The sequence below is a fragment of the Trachurus japonicus genome, chromosome 10 (assembly GCF_045865225.1).
Source record: "Trachurus japonicus isolate A0001 chromosome 10, Traja_1.0".
Classification (NCBI taxonomy): Eukaryota; Metazoa; Chordata; class Actinopteri; order Carangiformes; family Carangidae; genus Trachurus; species Trachurus japonicus.
In genome coordinates this window covers 23,733,481-23,747,637 of record NC_140916.1, presented here as the reverse complement: position 1 = coordinate 23,747,637, position 14,157 = coordinate 23,733,481, and the positions used below count along the sequence as shown (strand labels likewise).

At 40.5% G+C, this 14,157-nt stretch overlaps 1 protein-coding gene across 2 annotated transcripts in view; it reads right to left on the bottom strand.

Annotated features, from left to right (window-relative positions):
* The window catches only part of ctnna1 (catenin (cadherin-associated protein), alpha 1), an 82,901-nt gene extending 70,833 nt beyond the window's left edge, over nt 1-12,068 (bottom strand). Inside the window, exons 1-6 of one of the 2 annotated variants that reach the window (XM_085790205.1) lie at nt 11,792-12,068; nt 9,837-9,954; nt 8,671-8,866; nt 4,061-4,227; nt 3,484-3,603; nt 1,634-1,903 (exon numbers count right to left, since the gene is read on the bottom strand). In XM_085790205.1, coding sequence (XP_085646331.1) covers nt 1,634-1,903; nt 3,484-3,603; nt 4,061-4,227; nt 8,671-8,866; nt 9,837-9,941 — 858 coding nt within the window. In that variant the 5' untranslated portion in view covers nt 9,942-9,954; nt 11,792-12,068. The remainder of the gene's footprint in view (nt 1-1,633; nt 1,904-3,483; nt 3,604-4,060; nt 4,228-8,670; nt 8,867-9,836; nt 9,955-11,791) is intronic. The other variant, XM_085790206.1, reaches the window with a different exon arrangement.
* Between the last annotated feature and the right edge of the window lie 2,089 nt (nt 12,069-14,157).

Genomic DNA, 14,157 nt, shown 5'->3' with positions numbered 1-14,157 from the left:
CGTGACCCTAAAATCGAAAATCAAATCGAATCGAGGATTTGGAGAATCGTGACACCCCTACTAGTCACTTTCGACAAAAAAAGTTGCCAAGAGGGGTTGGAAAGTCGCCAGATTTAGCGAGAACGTCGGCACACTGTACAGCGTCATAGACGACATGGCGTATATGTTTGATATATAATAAGTCGCTTCTAAATATAGGTTGCATGGCCAGTCAAAAAAAACAAAAAAAAAGCACGACTTATAGTCCGGAAAATACGGTACTACATTTTGCTACTTAAAAGCTTAGTTTAATTATTTTTTCATTGCCCTTGCTAAGAGCTACTGACTCATATGGAGATGCTAAAGATGGGCCTAAGAATTTCTGCTGACACGGACAGAGAAAAGCATGGGGGCCTGTGATTGACACACACCAGGCCCCTCTTGAAAATAAGATTAGGTGTCAACAGCGCTCCAGGTTAAATAAAAGTTCAAAACAATTTAACAAAGGCAACAAAAGGTAAACTCATCTGGCTGTGTGAGGAGTCAATCATCAACTTTTTAATGAGTTTACCCGCATTAAGGAAACCTCTGGTTTTACGTGCCAATGTTGGTGGTTCTCGAATTGCTGAATTGCGTCTTTCAGCATTGCAAACCAGTGTGGAGCCTGAATCATGGTATATTAAATATTTGAGCACATTTATTTACTACTCAAATTGGACTTTCTGGTCCATACTTTTAACGTCAGCCCTGTTTTTTTCTGAATGCCTTCTTATACAATGCTACTTGCTAAATGACTAAACAATGACTTAACACAAGATGAGTGCCTAGTCTAGCAAAAGACAGCACACAATGAAACTTGTTCTTCATTATTGAGGATCTGTTCAGCGTCTTTGGAAACTGCCTGAATATGAACAATCTCCTGTAACTAAAAAGGTTCTTTGAAAGTCTGACAGAAGTCAGTGGCAGCACAAAACAAATTTAAGAAAAATCAGGTTAATCGTCTTTGTCTTTATCACTACAGGCAGCATTGAGATGATTACATGATTATATCCAGCTGTTATCCTGATGTTGTTTCATGTCAATATTATGATGACTAATGTCACATGTATATATCTTTATAGTGATATATTTTCAATGATCATTGAGCAATCTTTTATTGAATAAGGTCTTAATTTTCTTTCTATTAAGTATATAAAACATAAATAACAAACAAACCAATCAACAGTTGAGCAAAGCTCAGCGGCACTCAGCATGACAAGGGGTTTCTATCTGAAAGCGAGAGGAATACAAATCCCTCCATTTGACAGAGAGATAGAAGCAAATCAAGGAATGAAGTAGTAGTGACTCATAATCATATTCAATGTACCCTAAAGCCATGTCCCAATTTGTACACATATCTCAACCTAATTTCCACCTCAACCCAAAGCCCTTAAAGGGGTTTGGTCATTTTATGATTCAGATGGCTTAGTCTATGAACCAAAAATGTGACCCAACTATACCCTTTCCAAAATGGTCCTCGTCCATCTCTATTAGTAAATAAATATTTTTAATATACATTTGGAGCTGTGCCTTACTGTTGCTGAGGAAATATGATCTTCAAGTTTATGTTATTAATCGATCTTGCTGTGATTCGTATACTACTCATTTGACTTACATCAAAATTGTTGAGGGCATAGGCCAGCTCTCCACCTCCTGCTGGCTGATTGAGAGCCGAGTCCTCAGTGGCAGTTGCCTGGGCGGCGTTGGAGATGCCAGAGACCGCATGCTGCAGCTGCTTGTAGATCAGGTCACGGTTAGCCTTGTACGCTGCCACGTCAGGGTGCTGCAGGCAGGCGCGGGATGCTGTGTACAGCATGGGGATGTTCCTCTGCAGAACCCCACGAGCAGCAGCCATTTGGTCTTTGTGGTGGACATCCTTTAGTTCCTAGCATAATGAGATAAAAAGCAATGAAGAAAAGGATGGGGGGAAAAAATCAAGGGTTAAACTGGAAGACAGAATACCTAAAGGGGGCGGGGTGGTAATGTACTTTGGATTCAAAATGGGCCTGTCATGCCCTTATGGAGACACTAAGTGTGACAGAGTTTGTTCTGGATGACCCAGATTTATTTCTGTCCCCTGCGGTAACACAACACAGTCATAATCAGGCCATTATAATATGCCTTTGCAATTTAATGCGTTGCTATTCAGACCTCAGCATTATATTGCAATTACATCTTCATAGGAGGGAGGAGAGGAGATAGTGATCGCTGGCATAGATTTATAGTGTTAAAAAAACCTGCTTGCATACACAAAATGAAAATCTCTGCTTCAAATGGAACACTCCCAAGGCTTTTTTTACTCTACTGCTTGAGACATGCTCCGAGGAAAAAAAACGTCTTTAAGCCCCATTACTTCCTGCATTCACTTTGCTTAAACACATTTTGCTATCCATAAAAAAGTGCAATTACAAGTAAAAGTAATTTGCTCACAAAATCATCAGTGATCACTTTGGCAAGTTTTCCATTTAAAGAGGGGAAATATGGAGAAGGACTGTCTTGTCTTGGGGTGGATTTTCCACTTATGCATGTTAATCAAGTGCTTTTGAAGCATGAATCTGCTTCAACTTTTTTGACTTGATGCAATTACATCATTCAAATATTTTTCCAGTACTATATGAAAGCTGGAAACCCTGTATTCGTCATCTAACTTTGTCTGAATCAAGGTTGTACATTGTACATAGATCCTACAAATCTTATCAGGAGTGGGGGCAGCCAAGTGTGTCAGTGGGGCAGCAGTGGAGAAAGCTGGTGTGAGGAGCTTGAAACTAACATGAGATAAAAATCAAATACTGCTGTAATGTTATGTGTGGTGATACAATTATCACCACAAAGTTGTAATTATGATTGTATTATCTAAAGTCACAATTTGACCTACAAGTGGCTGGCCAATGTATATTCTCAATGCTCTTCTATACTTTCAATTCAGAACAAGGTCCTACTTATAAGGTTTTTGTAATTAATTAAAATGATTTTATTATTAAATTAATGAGGCTGTGAACAACATGTAGTTAACAAAAAATAGTTAACTAGGGTGTATAAAATCACATTTCACATTTAAAAAGAGGATGCCTCCTGAAATGCCTGGTTGACTACTCTTTATACCACGTAGGAGAGAAAAACGATGGAGGTGCCATTTCATATCACAAGGAAATGGGTTTTGTCATATTTTTGTCAAGCCTGTATGCTACTGCACACTGAGCCCACTTTACTGCAACTGGTAATTGATTGTTCATGTCCAGATTCTTCATGCTTACTGCATCTTACAGTCCAGACAAAGCATGGGGAACTCTTCTCTGGGTTTGTTTCTTGCTTTTGGTTTACTAGCATTTGTTATGTCACGTGTTATGGAAAATAAGACCATTAACATTCAGGTACCAGACAACTTCTCATCCCAAATAAATCCACAGGATTCATCTGCTCCCACACTCTGACCTTATGTCTTGTTTTTTGCCAACTGTGAATTACCTGCTGTCTTTTTGCAGCCATGATGTTCAGCTTGTCCACCTCTGGTATCAGTGCCTTATATTGGATTCCCAGGTCCTGCTCTGTTCCTGCATTACGCACTTTGACCAGATTGTCTTCCACCTGAGCAGGGTACATGGAAAAGGTTACACACTAGTTCACACAATACTTCACTGCAAATTATCAAATTGTAAGAAACAGAATAATCAGCGTGTCATTTTAGAGTGAAATCATATTTATAGACCGGACTCGTATTGGTTTTGATACATTTATGTGGAATGGGCTCTTTGCACAGCTCCATTACTTCCTGAACTTAATGCTGCTCATTTGTTTCCTGTTTTACATTATTGGACAAACTGATTAATCCAGGTGTGTCTGAGTAGTCACAATGGTCAAACACACCTGGATTAATCAGTTTGTCCAATAATGTAACAGGAAACAAGTTCAGAAGTAGTGGAGCTGTGCATAGAGCCCATTTAACCAAATAAATTATAAATTTCTGTTTATGAATTCATTACCTTTTTTTTAATTATTATTACTCCATTTATGTGCAACATGCAGAAAATGCAAAATATCTCACCAGTTTAAGTTGCACTAGAAGTTTGTAGACATCAGACATGTCTGCCAGCACCAACAGATGTGTGACCGCCGACAACAGGGCTCTGGCAGCGCGAACCATATTGCCCCTCTTCACAGAGGAACAGGGGTCTTCTGCAAATTCTCCAGAAGCCTGGCGCATTGACTCACCTGAGAATGAGGGACAAAACAAAACCTTTGCTGTAACTGTAAAGTTTAAACTCTACCCCAAAACCTCAATCAAATGCAGACTTTTAAACCAGTAACTGTTCAAAACCATCAAGTGTTCTGACCACCGTGGACTAGCTTTCATAACACAACAAAGTGCATTTAATCCATGGTGGGCGAGGAGACAGAAAAGAAGAAACAGTTTTAAAACTCTTTGCGATGAATACAGTAACCATTGCCATACCCTCTACTTCTTAACATTTTAATTTCTTGGGAGCATACCTTACTGACAGGTTGTGATATGAAAAACTAGGCCAATGTTGATTATAACATAAATGCATTGCTTTTCACTGCAACTAACTGCCTCCCCCTGTTCTCTATTAAGTTAGAGAAAATGCCTTATTTATAAAACCTGTTTCAAGACTATTACTGGTTTCAACAGATTTAACCTATATAAGCAGTTGTAGTAATAGCAGTGGTAGCAAAATTAGCCCATCGCACCAGTAATAACAGTGATGGTGGTAATAGCAGTGGTAGAAGCACCAGTGATAGTAGTTGTCAAGCAGTCAACAGAAGCCGTCTGAGAGCAGTCACGGTCAGTTTCAGAACAGTGTGCAGGAAAGATGCAACAGTCTGGTGCGTCTTGCTCGACTAGGGCCAACAGCGAGATATACACACACAGACACCTACATCCCTCCAGTGTCCAGTAATAATTTCTGCTTGGAAACTGGCATGCACACACAGTCCTCTAAAAAAGACAGAGGTCAAAGCCATGACAAAAGGCTTACTGTCTGGGTTGTCCAGCACCATGCTTTGCTACATTGGCTGGGCCTACACAGTTGACTGGGCACACAAATAGACTTTGTACGCTCACATTATGAACAATCCGTAAAGTTTATTTCAGTGGAGGCACAGCCAAATTCAAACCCTAAAAAATGATTGCTGTAGCTGTTTTACAGCTCCAAGACCAACAAAAAGACAAGTACTTATCTTGTCCACTTTTCTATGATGTGGTATGGCTTCATAGAGACTGACAAAAAAAAACGATAAAGGATGACAAGCAGCAACATGAATAATTTTCTTACACCGATGAAGTGTGCTCTGGAAAAAAAGATGTCTGAAAATTAATTTAGCAGCAGTTTGTTCGCAGTCAGTTGATACCATCATGCTAAATACTTTTACTGTGACAACGTGTATTTAGGGAGCAGCTGTATTTTTCTGGCACCACTACGTAGAGAGAAGTGCTTTCATAGACAGTGTACTTCTTTGCCAGAACAGACTCCAACCACCTTGACCCTATACAGAGTAGCCTAAGCAGTTTAGCTAATCACGGATGGTTTAAACAGTAGGTTGCCAATAGAGATGTAACAGAATGCTGTAGTGTGATATATTATGAAACAAACCTGCAACACTGAAAAATTAATCACAGAATCAACTAAATCCTATAAACTGGCTGCGTGAGCAGTGTGGAGTGACTGCTGTAAATTGTATTTTTACGAAGTCAAAGCATCAGTGTACTCTCTCTCACTCTGAGATAACGAGCAAGCTGTATTTAGACACAAAGTGAAGTGACTTCTTGGCTTAGACCTCTGGAATGTATTCAAAGGCCGAGCTGTGGCCACAAGCAGTCACTGAGTTCCCAAACTGACTGAACAAGAGGCGGCTGTATGTGTGACAACTCAGACAGCCTGATTTCCAAACTCATCAGGAACTGCACTTTCTTTTCTTTTACTTCAGACCTTCTCCTTTCTGCCCCTGCTGCCTTACATTCAGTGAGTCATGCAAGTGCAACTCAGAATAACTACACATTTTCACTCAAGCTGAAACATTTTCAACCCAAGCAGATATGTCTTTGGTGTAATTTGCCCCATCCAGAGCTTCCATCCATGTTCAAATTTACCCAGACTTTGTGTGCATGTCACCACATAATATCACTTAGCATTTTAAAATCAAACTCAACAGCAGCATTTATCACATTTACATGGATTTATGTCTGTTGGTGAATCCAACCAAGTTCAGTGGTAGTAAAGCCTTCAACGATAACCTAAATGATTTTTTATTCATCAAATATTAATCTGTGGCAAGCTAAAGCTGCAAAGCCACAGGAACAATTGGACTTACTGTTGGGGGGGAAATAGGTTTGAATAACTGAGTTTAATTGAAACATCAATATCAACCCATCAATAGAGCTCCCTCCTTGGAGTGAGTAAACTGACAACCTGTGAAGACTACCCCATTGCCATGTCAGGACTGTGAATGCCCTCTAGCACTCGTAATGGAGTTTATGTTTTCTTTCAACAATTTCACTACTTCGGTCTTAAATATTAAGAAGAGAAGATGCCTTTTATAATTTTTTAACAGCCCAACCTGACATTCGAGGGCATAAAATAATACACTAGACACATACACTAGAACAAAAAGATATTAGTTCACTAATACAATGGACAGAAAAAGATCTTCAGCAACATCAAGGAAGAATACGACGCCATAATGTAAATATCCTATATTACTTTTTCTGAAAAAGTTACTTTTGAGTGATAATATAAAAATAGTTAAATACTCTTTTGATTATAAACAACTTTCATCATTATAATAGTAAAGAAAACGCGTTCGCAAAGCACATTTAGAGATTCATTTCAAACTCAATGGAGCACTGCTTGGTTAAAGAAAAAGAGCAGGGGGAAACTGCCCTATCAAAATTGTACAACAAAGATCTTACACAGATTCTGACCATTTTACCCCAACAGAGAGCTAAAGCAGTTTGTGCAAATGATCGACAACTCAAGCTTCAAACACAGTCTGCACCTTCAGGCTGTTATACCCCCCTGTGAACAAAATCAATAAGGCCATTTTCAGGGGGCAGATAGTGATCAGTGCTCCTTTAATAAACTTCCATCTATCTAATGCTCACCTGCGGCCAACCAAGTGCATGATGAAATGATTAAAATGTATATCACACAATAAGCCTCCCAAACAGCAGGACAACAAAGACAGGGAGAGAAGGGCAAGACGAAAGGGCGAGGGCAGACTGAAATGGCTAAGTAAATAAAATATTCTACTGTAGTAATGCCTATTGGTCAAGTCTATGATAAACAAAATGCAATTTAACATATTAAGAAAGTGTGTTAACAAAATATCCACTGCCTTTCCCCTGGGGAAAATAAAACTCAGTCCACCAGCCACTTTAACATGCGCTGTCATACTTGATGATCATATCAAAATTTGTCTCCCTACTTTTAACAGCTGTTAAGCCACAGCTGGTTGGGAAAATGTTTTCTGACTCCAGCGAGGGTGGGTGGTGTGACCCTACTCAATGGCTGCATTATCAGTCCGGGCACGCTCCACTGAGCAGCGTGGCATAGCTGACAGCCAGGCCTAGGCACCAGCTAACAACAGTCACTGAATTCCTGCCCAGTGACAGCTTACCACAACTACAGTAACATTCCTGGGCGCTGAGCACTGTGCAGGCTATCTAGCAACATGTCATCTACCTCCCCAACTACTCAGAGCAGTGGAGGAGGGGGCATCTAGCTCGCCGGGCATCTGGGGAGAAGAGACACAGTGACACAGATGTCTCTTCACTAGGTGATAACAGCCAGCCTCAAGTCATAGCTCCCTGGTCTCAATGGTCTGCTAGTGTGTCAAAAGAAGGTCAGGTATCCGGAGCTGAAAGGAATAGATGAGACTTGCGAGTGTGGTTGTTAGATGGTTGACACCTGCTATTGGAAGACAAATAATAATTTCACTGGTGGGTGAATTGATGGTGGATTCCTGTCTCAAGACTTGTAGAAGGGGTGAAATTGAATTGGAAATGAACCGTGGTTGGGCTGAGTCCCAACAGGCAGGTGGATATAGCCATTCAAATACATCTGACATCATCACTGACATGTGCACACTGTCACCCCTATATCCCTGAAGTACTTGCACTCCCACACACTCATCTCCCTGGCAACAAATAAAAAGGAAAGCATTTTGATTCTAAAACAGAAACAAAAACTTCTGTTGACGACATTTCATACCTTGTGTGATACTTCTGCCATACAAGGAGATGGCACTGCACTAGATAACCTTTTACACAGAATGTCAAACAAATCTCTTATCGGATTGGTGACGCTCAAGACCAAACAGAGGAGCGCACACACACTTCTGAGGGGAAGTATGGCTCAATCTGATCCTTGTAGAAGGCAAAGCAACGACAGTGTATGGACTGAGTTGAAAATGTACCGCTGACATGGTTAAATTAAAAGTCTCTATTAATGGGATTTCTGAAACCCCCACAGCAAAAAGAAATCTATCAGACTTGAAGCATATTCTTATTTAAAGGTCTTCTACTGGGGCAGATGACATGTACATAGTTTATAATTTATTTATCATCACTCCTATCTTAAGAACCACTCTGTACGAGCTGGAAACCACACACTGTTGCAATATGCATTTTCAATATACCTTGCTTGCGGACATCCTCCACAGCTGCAGTTAGCTCATCCTTAAGGAACTGACTTTCCTTTGCAATCTTTTCTCCTTTCTCCAGGAAGTTCTGGGTAGCTGTCTCTACTGATGCAGCCAAAACATGAGCCTTCTTGGAACGTCCCTTCTTCTTGTTAGATGGACCTTTGTTGCTGGAGTTGACCAAAGTAGTAACCTATGTGGGACACAGATACAAAACAGCTTAATTTGACAGCTTACGTTACAACCATGTAAGAATTTTAAATAGAGTTAGCGGATAATGGCAATGGGTCCACATATCAAACCTATGACATTATTGCATTAGATTTTAGTTAGTCCATCATCATAGGATGAGAATCTACCTCATCAGGTTAACTACAATACAGTATATGGACGAACCACACAATAATCATAGTTATGTGGTGAAAATGTAATCATTGTATTCTCAAGCATTTTTTGTAACCAAGATGCTGAGCCCACCTCAACTACAACCATAGCCGCGTTTCCACCGCAGAAACGAGTTCCTGGAAATATGCGTTTCCACCGCAGGGACCGGTTGTTTAGTTCCGGGTTAGAAAAGTTACCCCAAAAACGGCGCTTGTCGGAGGTAGGTACTTTCGAAAGGTTCAGGAACTATGTGGGCGTGGTCTGCGCACTGAACATCTCCGACTGGATGAGCACTCATTTTACCCGGCATTATATTCAATTCCAGCTGCAAGCCCACTGTTTTGTGTAGATTTGTTCAATTGTTTTCCACCAGATATAAATAAAAAATTAATCCGTTAGGATGCCATATTCACAACATTGTGGGAGAAAGAAGGGATGCGGGGTGTTCGCGGCTGGGGGCCGATCACTGCCTGACGGCATAGGAAGGGCCGTCATAAGACGGCCGAGGCAGATGGGGTGTCTCGGTCTAGCTTCCCTCCGTGGTCCTGGTGCGCCACCAGTCAGCAAGACCGAGACGCCCCGTCTGCCTCGGCCGACAGACCTCACACTCCATGGCAGGCGGTGATTTGCATAATCTCCCCGGGACTTTGGACCTGTGGAAACTGTTTGTGGAAACGCAGACAACAGCGGGCCACAGGAACCATTTAGTTCCAGGTACTAAAGGTTCCTGGAACTTTCGGTGGAAACGCGGCTCATGTTCATCATGCAGTTTACTTTACCTGGGTGACCAGAGGCTCCAGCAGCCTCTCCACTGCCAGAGTACGGATCTCCAGACTCTTTGGGTCCCATTTAAAGTTGATGTTAGCTGTGTTGATGGTTGTCATGGTGTCTGGGATTCTGGGGGGAAGAAATGGACAAAAAAAACAATCAAACAAAACATCTTTTCTCCTCCAAAACACTGAATATCAGTTTTCAAATAAAATGACAGTGGAGAGGTTTAAAATATAGCTTTCCACTTCAGCGAGAAGAACAAACTGTAATAAAATAAAAATGACGTGACTAAAAATGCTGAAAAGTTTGCTTCCTTAATGGTTCTTAGAGTGGTCTTTAAGAGTTTGTGCAATAGTTAAAATATTAAGGTCCCTGTTAGAGCCAGCAATGCCTCATCTCTCACAGAATGACTGCCAAGGGCAGAGCACAGTAACACTGTGGCCCAATTTCGATTTCTCTTTTCAGGCAGTGACTGCAGCTCCATTGATTAACTATCAAACATGGAGTGGCATGGGGTAATCAGCAAGCCCTGAGGGCTGGGGGGCTTCAAATGAAAAGCTGGTCCGCTTTACTGTAAGAACATGTCGTAGCTTGCCATTAGCCTATACTGTCAACAAAGAGGCTAAACTATCAAAAACACCACAAGGACATTTGAATGATGACTATCTAGCATTACATTGAACTGCTATTTATTAGGTGGGCGTGCTTTCAATTTTGGCTTCAGGAATCCTGATTAATGTTTACATTTGGATGAGCTATACTTGTTCTGATCTACGACACCTTTTAACCTTTTAATCAAATACAGGGAAAAATGCCAGCCGGCATGGACAGATGAAGATTGGCTGGCACAGTTGTAACTCATTTTATCACTAACCAAAGTCTTAGCACGCCACTCGCTGAGCCTGGAATTTACAGTTACTTAACCACTGCATGGTTTAACTAAAGGTCCCTTCATACAAGTCACCAGATGTAGGAATATACAATGTGACATCCAACAATTTATATATTTTGATTTGATGAGGTAATAACATATTCAGTGCATACAAATCTGTAATATAACATCAGTGACTGTAACTTTTTGTGGTGCCTGAGTTCAATTAAAACTTTTTTTTTTTTTTAATCACCATTAGAAGTTGAGCCACCTATTATACACATAAATTGTGAGAGACCACTTTTTTTAAACAATTCACACCAATGAATTAAGTGAATAATTATTCCAGGCAACTCTGAGATCGGTGGTTACAGTCAGTTTACTTCCTCTGTCTGGGTGTGGCAAACGCAGATTTTGAGGTAGCTATCTCCAAATCAGCCCATTTGAAACAGAAACAAATATCAAGGCTAGATGCCGCTGAGGGTGTGTGATTTCAACGATAAAACCCCTTAAACTAATTCGGCTCTAGAGAGACTAGTTAAACAAATAACGAAATGACCAGTCAAACCAGAAAACACCCAGTTATAACAAACATTAAATGCAACGCTCTTCAACCGAAGGGGACAGGGCGTGTTCACACCTGAGCTGCTAAGTGCTAACACGGTAAGTTACACCTGTTGTAGCTAGTTTGACCTGAATTAACGCTGTTTGTTTTTGTTTTTTTTTACCCTGCTTAAGTTACGTTAATTGGGACTGTAATACAAAAATGCTGTAGCTGTGCACTGTCGACTTGGTGCAGCCAAAGTCAAACTATTTTCAACAGGTTTTTTCCTTTCTAAAAGTCACCGTTAACCTTTGAGCCGACTTAGCATGTTACCTGCTAACCGTCCTAAACACGGCACCTTGCTAACGCTAATGCTAGCCGACACAACAAACACCCAGGGTGGCTCCGTTGGCCTGTTTTAACACTCACAATGAAACTTAGCCGTCGTGTTACCGGGATGCCAAATTAACTATCCCCGGTTGTAATGGCAAACATGTGTATCTTAACACAAAGTCGCGGAAAAAACGCGATAATAACTTATAACTTACCGACGACGGTCCACCAGAGACAGAAGTTTAAAAGTTCAAAATGGAGGAATGAGAATTACGGAATTCTTTGCCTCCAAAGTTTTCCTCCCTTTTCCTCCCTTCACTTCACTGACTCGGCTGAGCTCTGCTCGTAATCAGACCTCACAAGACACTTCCCCTTGAAAAGTATGTCGAAAACTTAAAAAACAAGCTTCTGAAAGGATTACCAGCCGTTAGTTACCTGGAAAGTTTCGGTGAATCTTGTTTCGATGTCGCAGTCTATTGCCCAACAATGGATGAGGCGGAGGGGGGGCTGGGGCGGTGACCGAGTTCCTGAACTTCCTGGCAGCGGGGCAGGGCGACCACAGGACACAGCAAGCCCGCAAACGAGGAGGTGTTCTGGGCGTGGCGCTCCGTGTGCGTGTCCATATATGGATTAATTACTGCTTCCATAGAACTAGTGTAGGAGTTGGCAAAGCTGATGGTCACCAGTTTATCTCCTAAACATTAAGCCTCAAGAGGGAAGTGCGGTAGCCTACTCGTGATAGTCATAAGATTGACTAATGTCAAATTGTGATTTAACAACCCTGGTTTGTGCTTTTTGATTTTAGAAAGACTTTAGCTGCACTCATTTGGTGTTTTTGATGCAGTAGCCTATATTAATTATCTCGTTTAATCATATTCATCGAGTAGGCTAACTGGAAACTAGCTACAAACTAATCTTATAATTCCTGACTATTAGAGAAACAAAGAAAAAGAAACAAACAAATCACCATATTGACACCCTGGTCTGTAGCCTAAATCACTTCCCATTGTTAGAGAGCTATGCTGAAGCAGAATCTCTTTTCTTCGTTTTCAAATTCAGTCAAGCTGCCTCACATCACTACCAAATTTATTAGAGAATTAGATCCATTGCTCAGTAGGCTACTATCATAACACAGCAGTTTTTCTCACTACGGAAAAATACAATAGTTCACGTTTAATAATTCATTTTCAAATCGTGTAGGAACACCTTTTATCTATTATTAAATATTTTCAAATTCTGTGATTATGTGTGTGGTGTAATCTTCAAAGTATTTTTTCTTGACATTCAGTGTTTTGGCAGTGTAGCCCATGTGTCATATTTTGTAAAAGGTAGCTAATATATAATTTAGGTGGCTGTTTTATTTTATCGTTGTCTTTTTAAGATTTTGAACCCTTCCTCACAGGATGCAAAATCTCTTCTCGAGTCTTTTCAAACTCAAACTGGATTTCTGTCAATTTCAAAGTGTCAGATATGCTGTTTCAATTGTCCACAATTTAAATCCACATAGTGGTTCAGTCTATGTTCACTGGCAACATATGGCCCAGTATGTTCCCTCTAGAGCAGCTTGGTTTCAAATCCTCTTGGAAATGATACTACTGCAGTCTGCATTCATCCTATGTACTAAAAATAAAAGTGTCTGTTTTGTTTTTTTGTTTTGTTTTTTTTAAAGCTAATGAGTCCATATGTTGGGTTAACAAATTCAAGTAACTAACTGACTCCAGAGGCAGTAGCCTACTCCAAAGTTGGCTGATGCAGCATCAGGTGCACACACACGAGCAGGTTGTAGCTGTGGTTCCTCATATTTTATTAATACATAATAAACATCCTTTTACAGCAGTGCTACCATTTCATATGAAACTTTTATTCAGACAGCTAGCCTAAGGGCTTATATATGTCCCAATTTTTCAAGGTCAAGAAAAACTATATAAGCTGAGCTAATCAGAATGCAGTAGACATAATAACAGATAGGCTACATTTGATGAACATATTCAAGAGGCAAGTATTTTGGTTTGGGCTTAATGAAGTGTGAAAGCCATAAATAGATTATCTGAAGAGGCCAGGTGCATGCCACCCCTCATGCCTTGTTTTTCCATCCTGCACACACAAACACATACACATGATGACACAATGGATAGCCTCTGTCTCTTTAAATAGTGTAATCATGGTAACTGATGGTTGGATATAGGTAGTGACAGGTTGTAATTTGGTAAAAGTTTGTACAGCTTGCATCCGTTTCTGCACTGTCAGTGGCCCCAGAGTACAATTATAACAATAAAGGGAAAATATAATAAAACTCGACAAAGTCTGCGCCATTGGATAAGTCACATAAATGTAATTACACGTAGAGAAAAATGCTGGAGAAAAGAGAGGGTGGTCATCCGCAAGTTACAGTTGTGGCCACAGAGAACATTACAAGCAACAATGGTTGTTTTGTTCTACGGCAAGTAGGCTATAGAACTAACACACATGCTATTTGTTGGCGGGAGTAGGTGTTAATTAAGAAGCCCCACCACTGCAGCATGAATTACAGTCCTCCTGAAGAGAATGAGCTAACAAATGTACTCATGAAGCTCTTTAATGA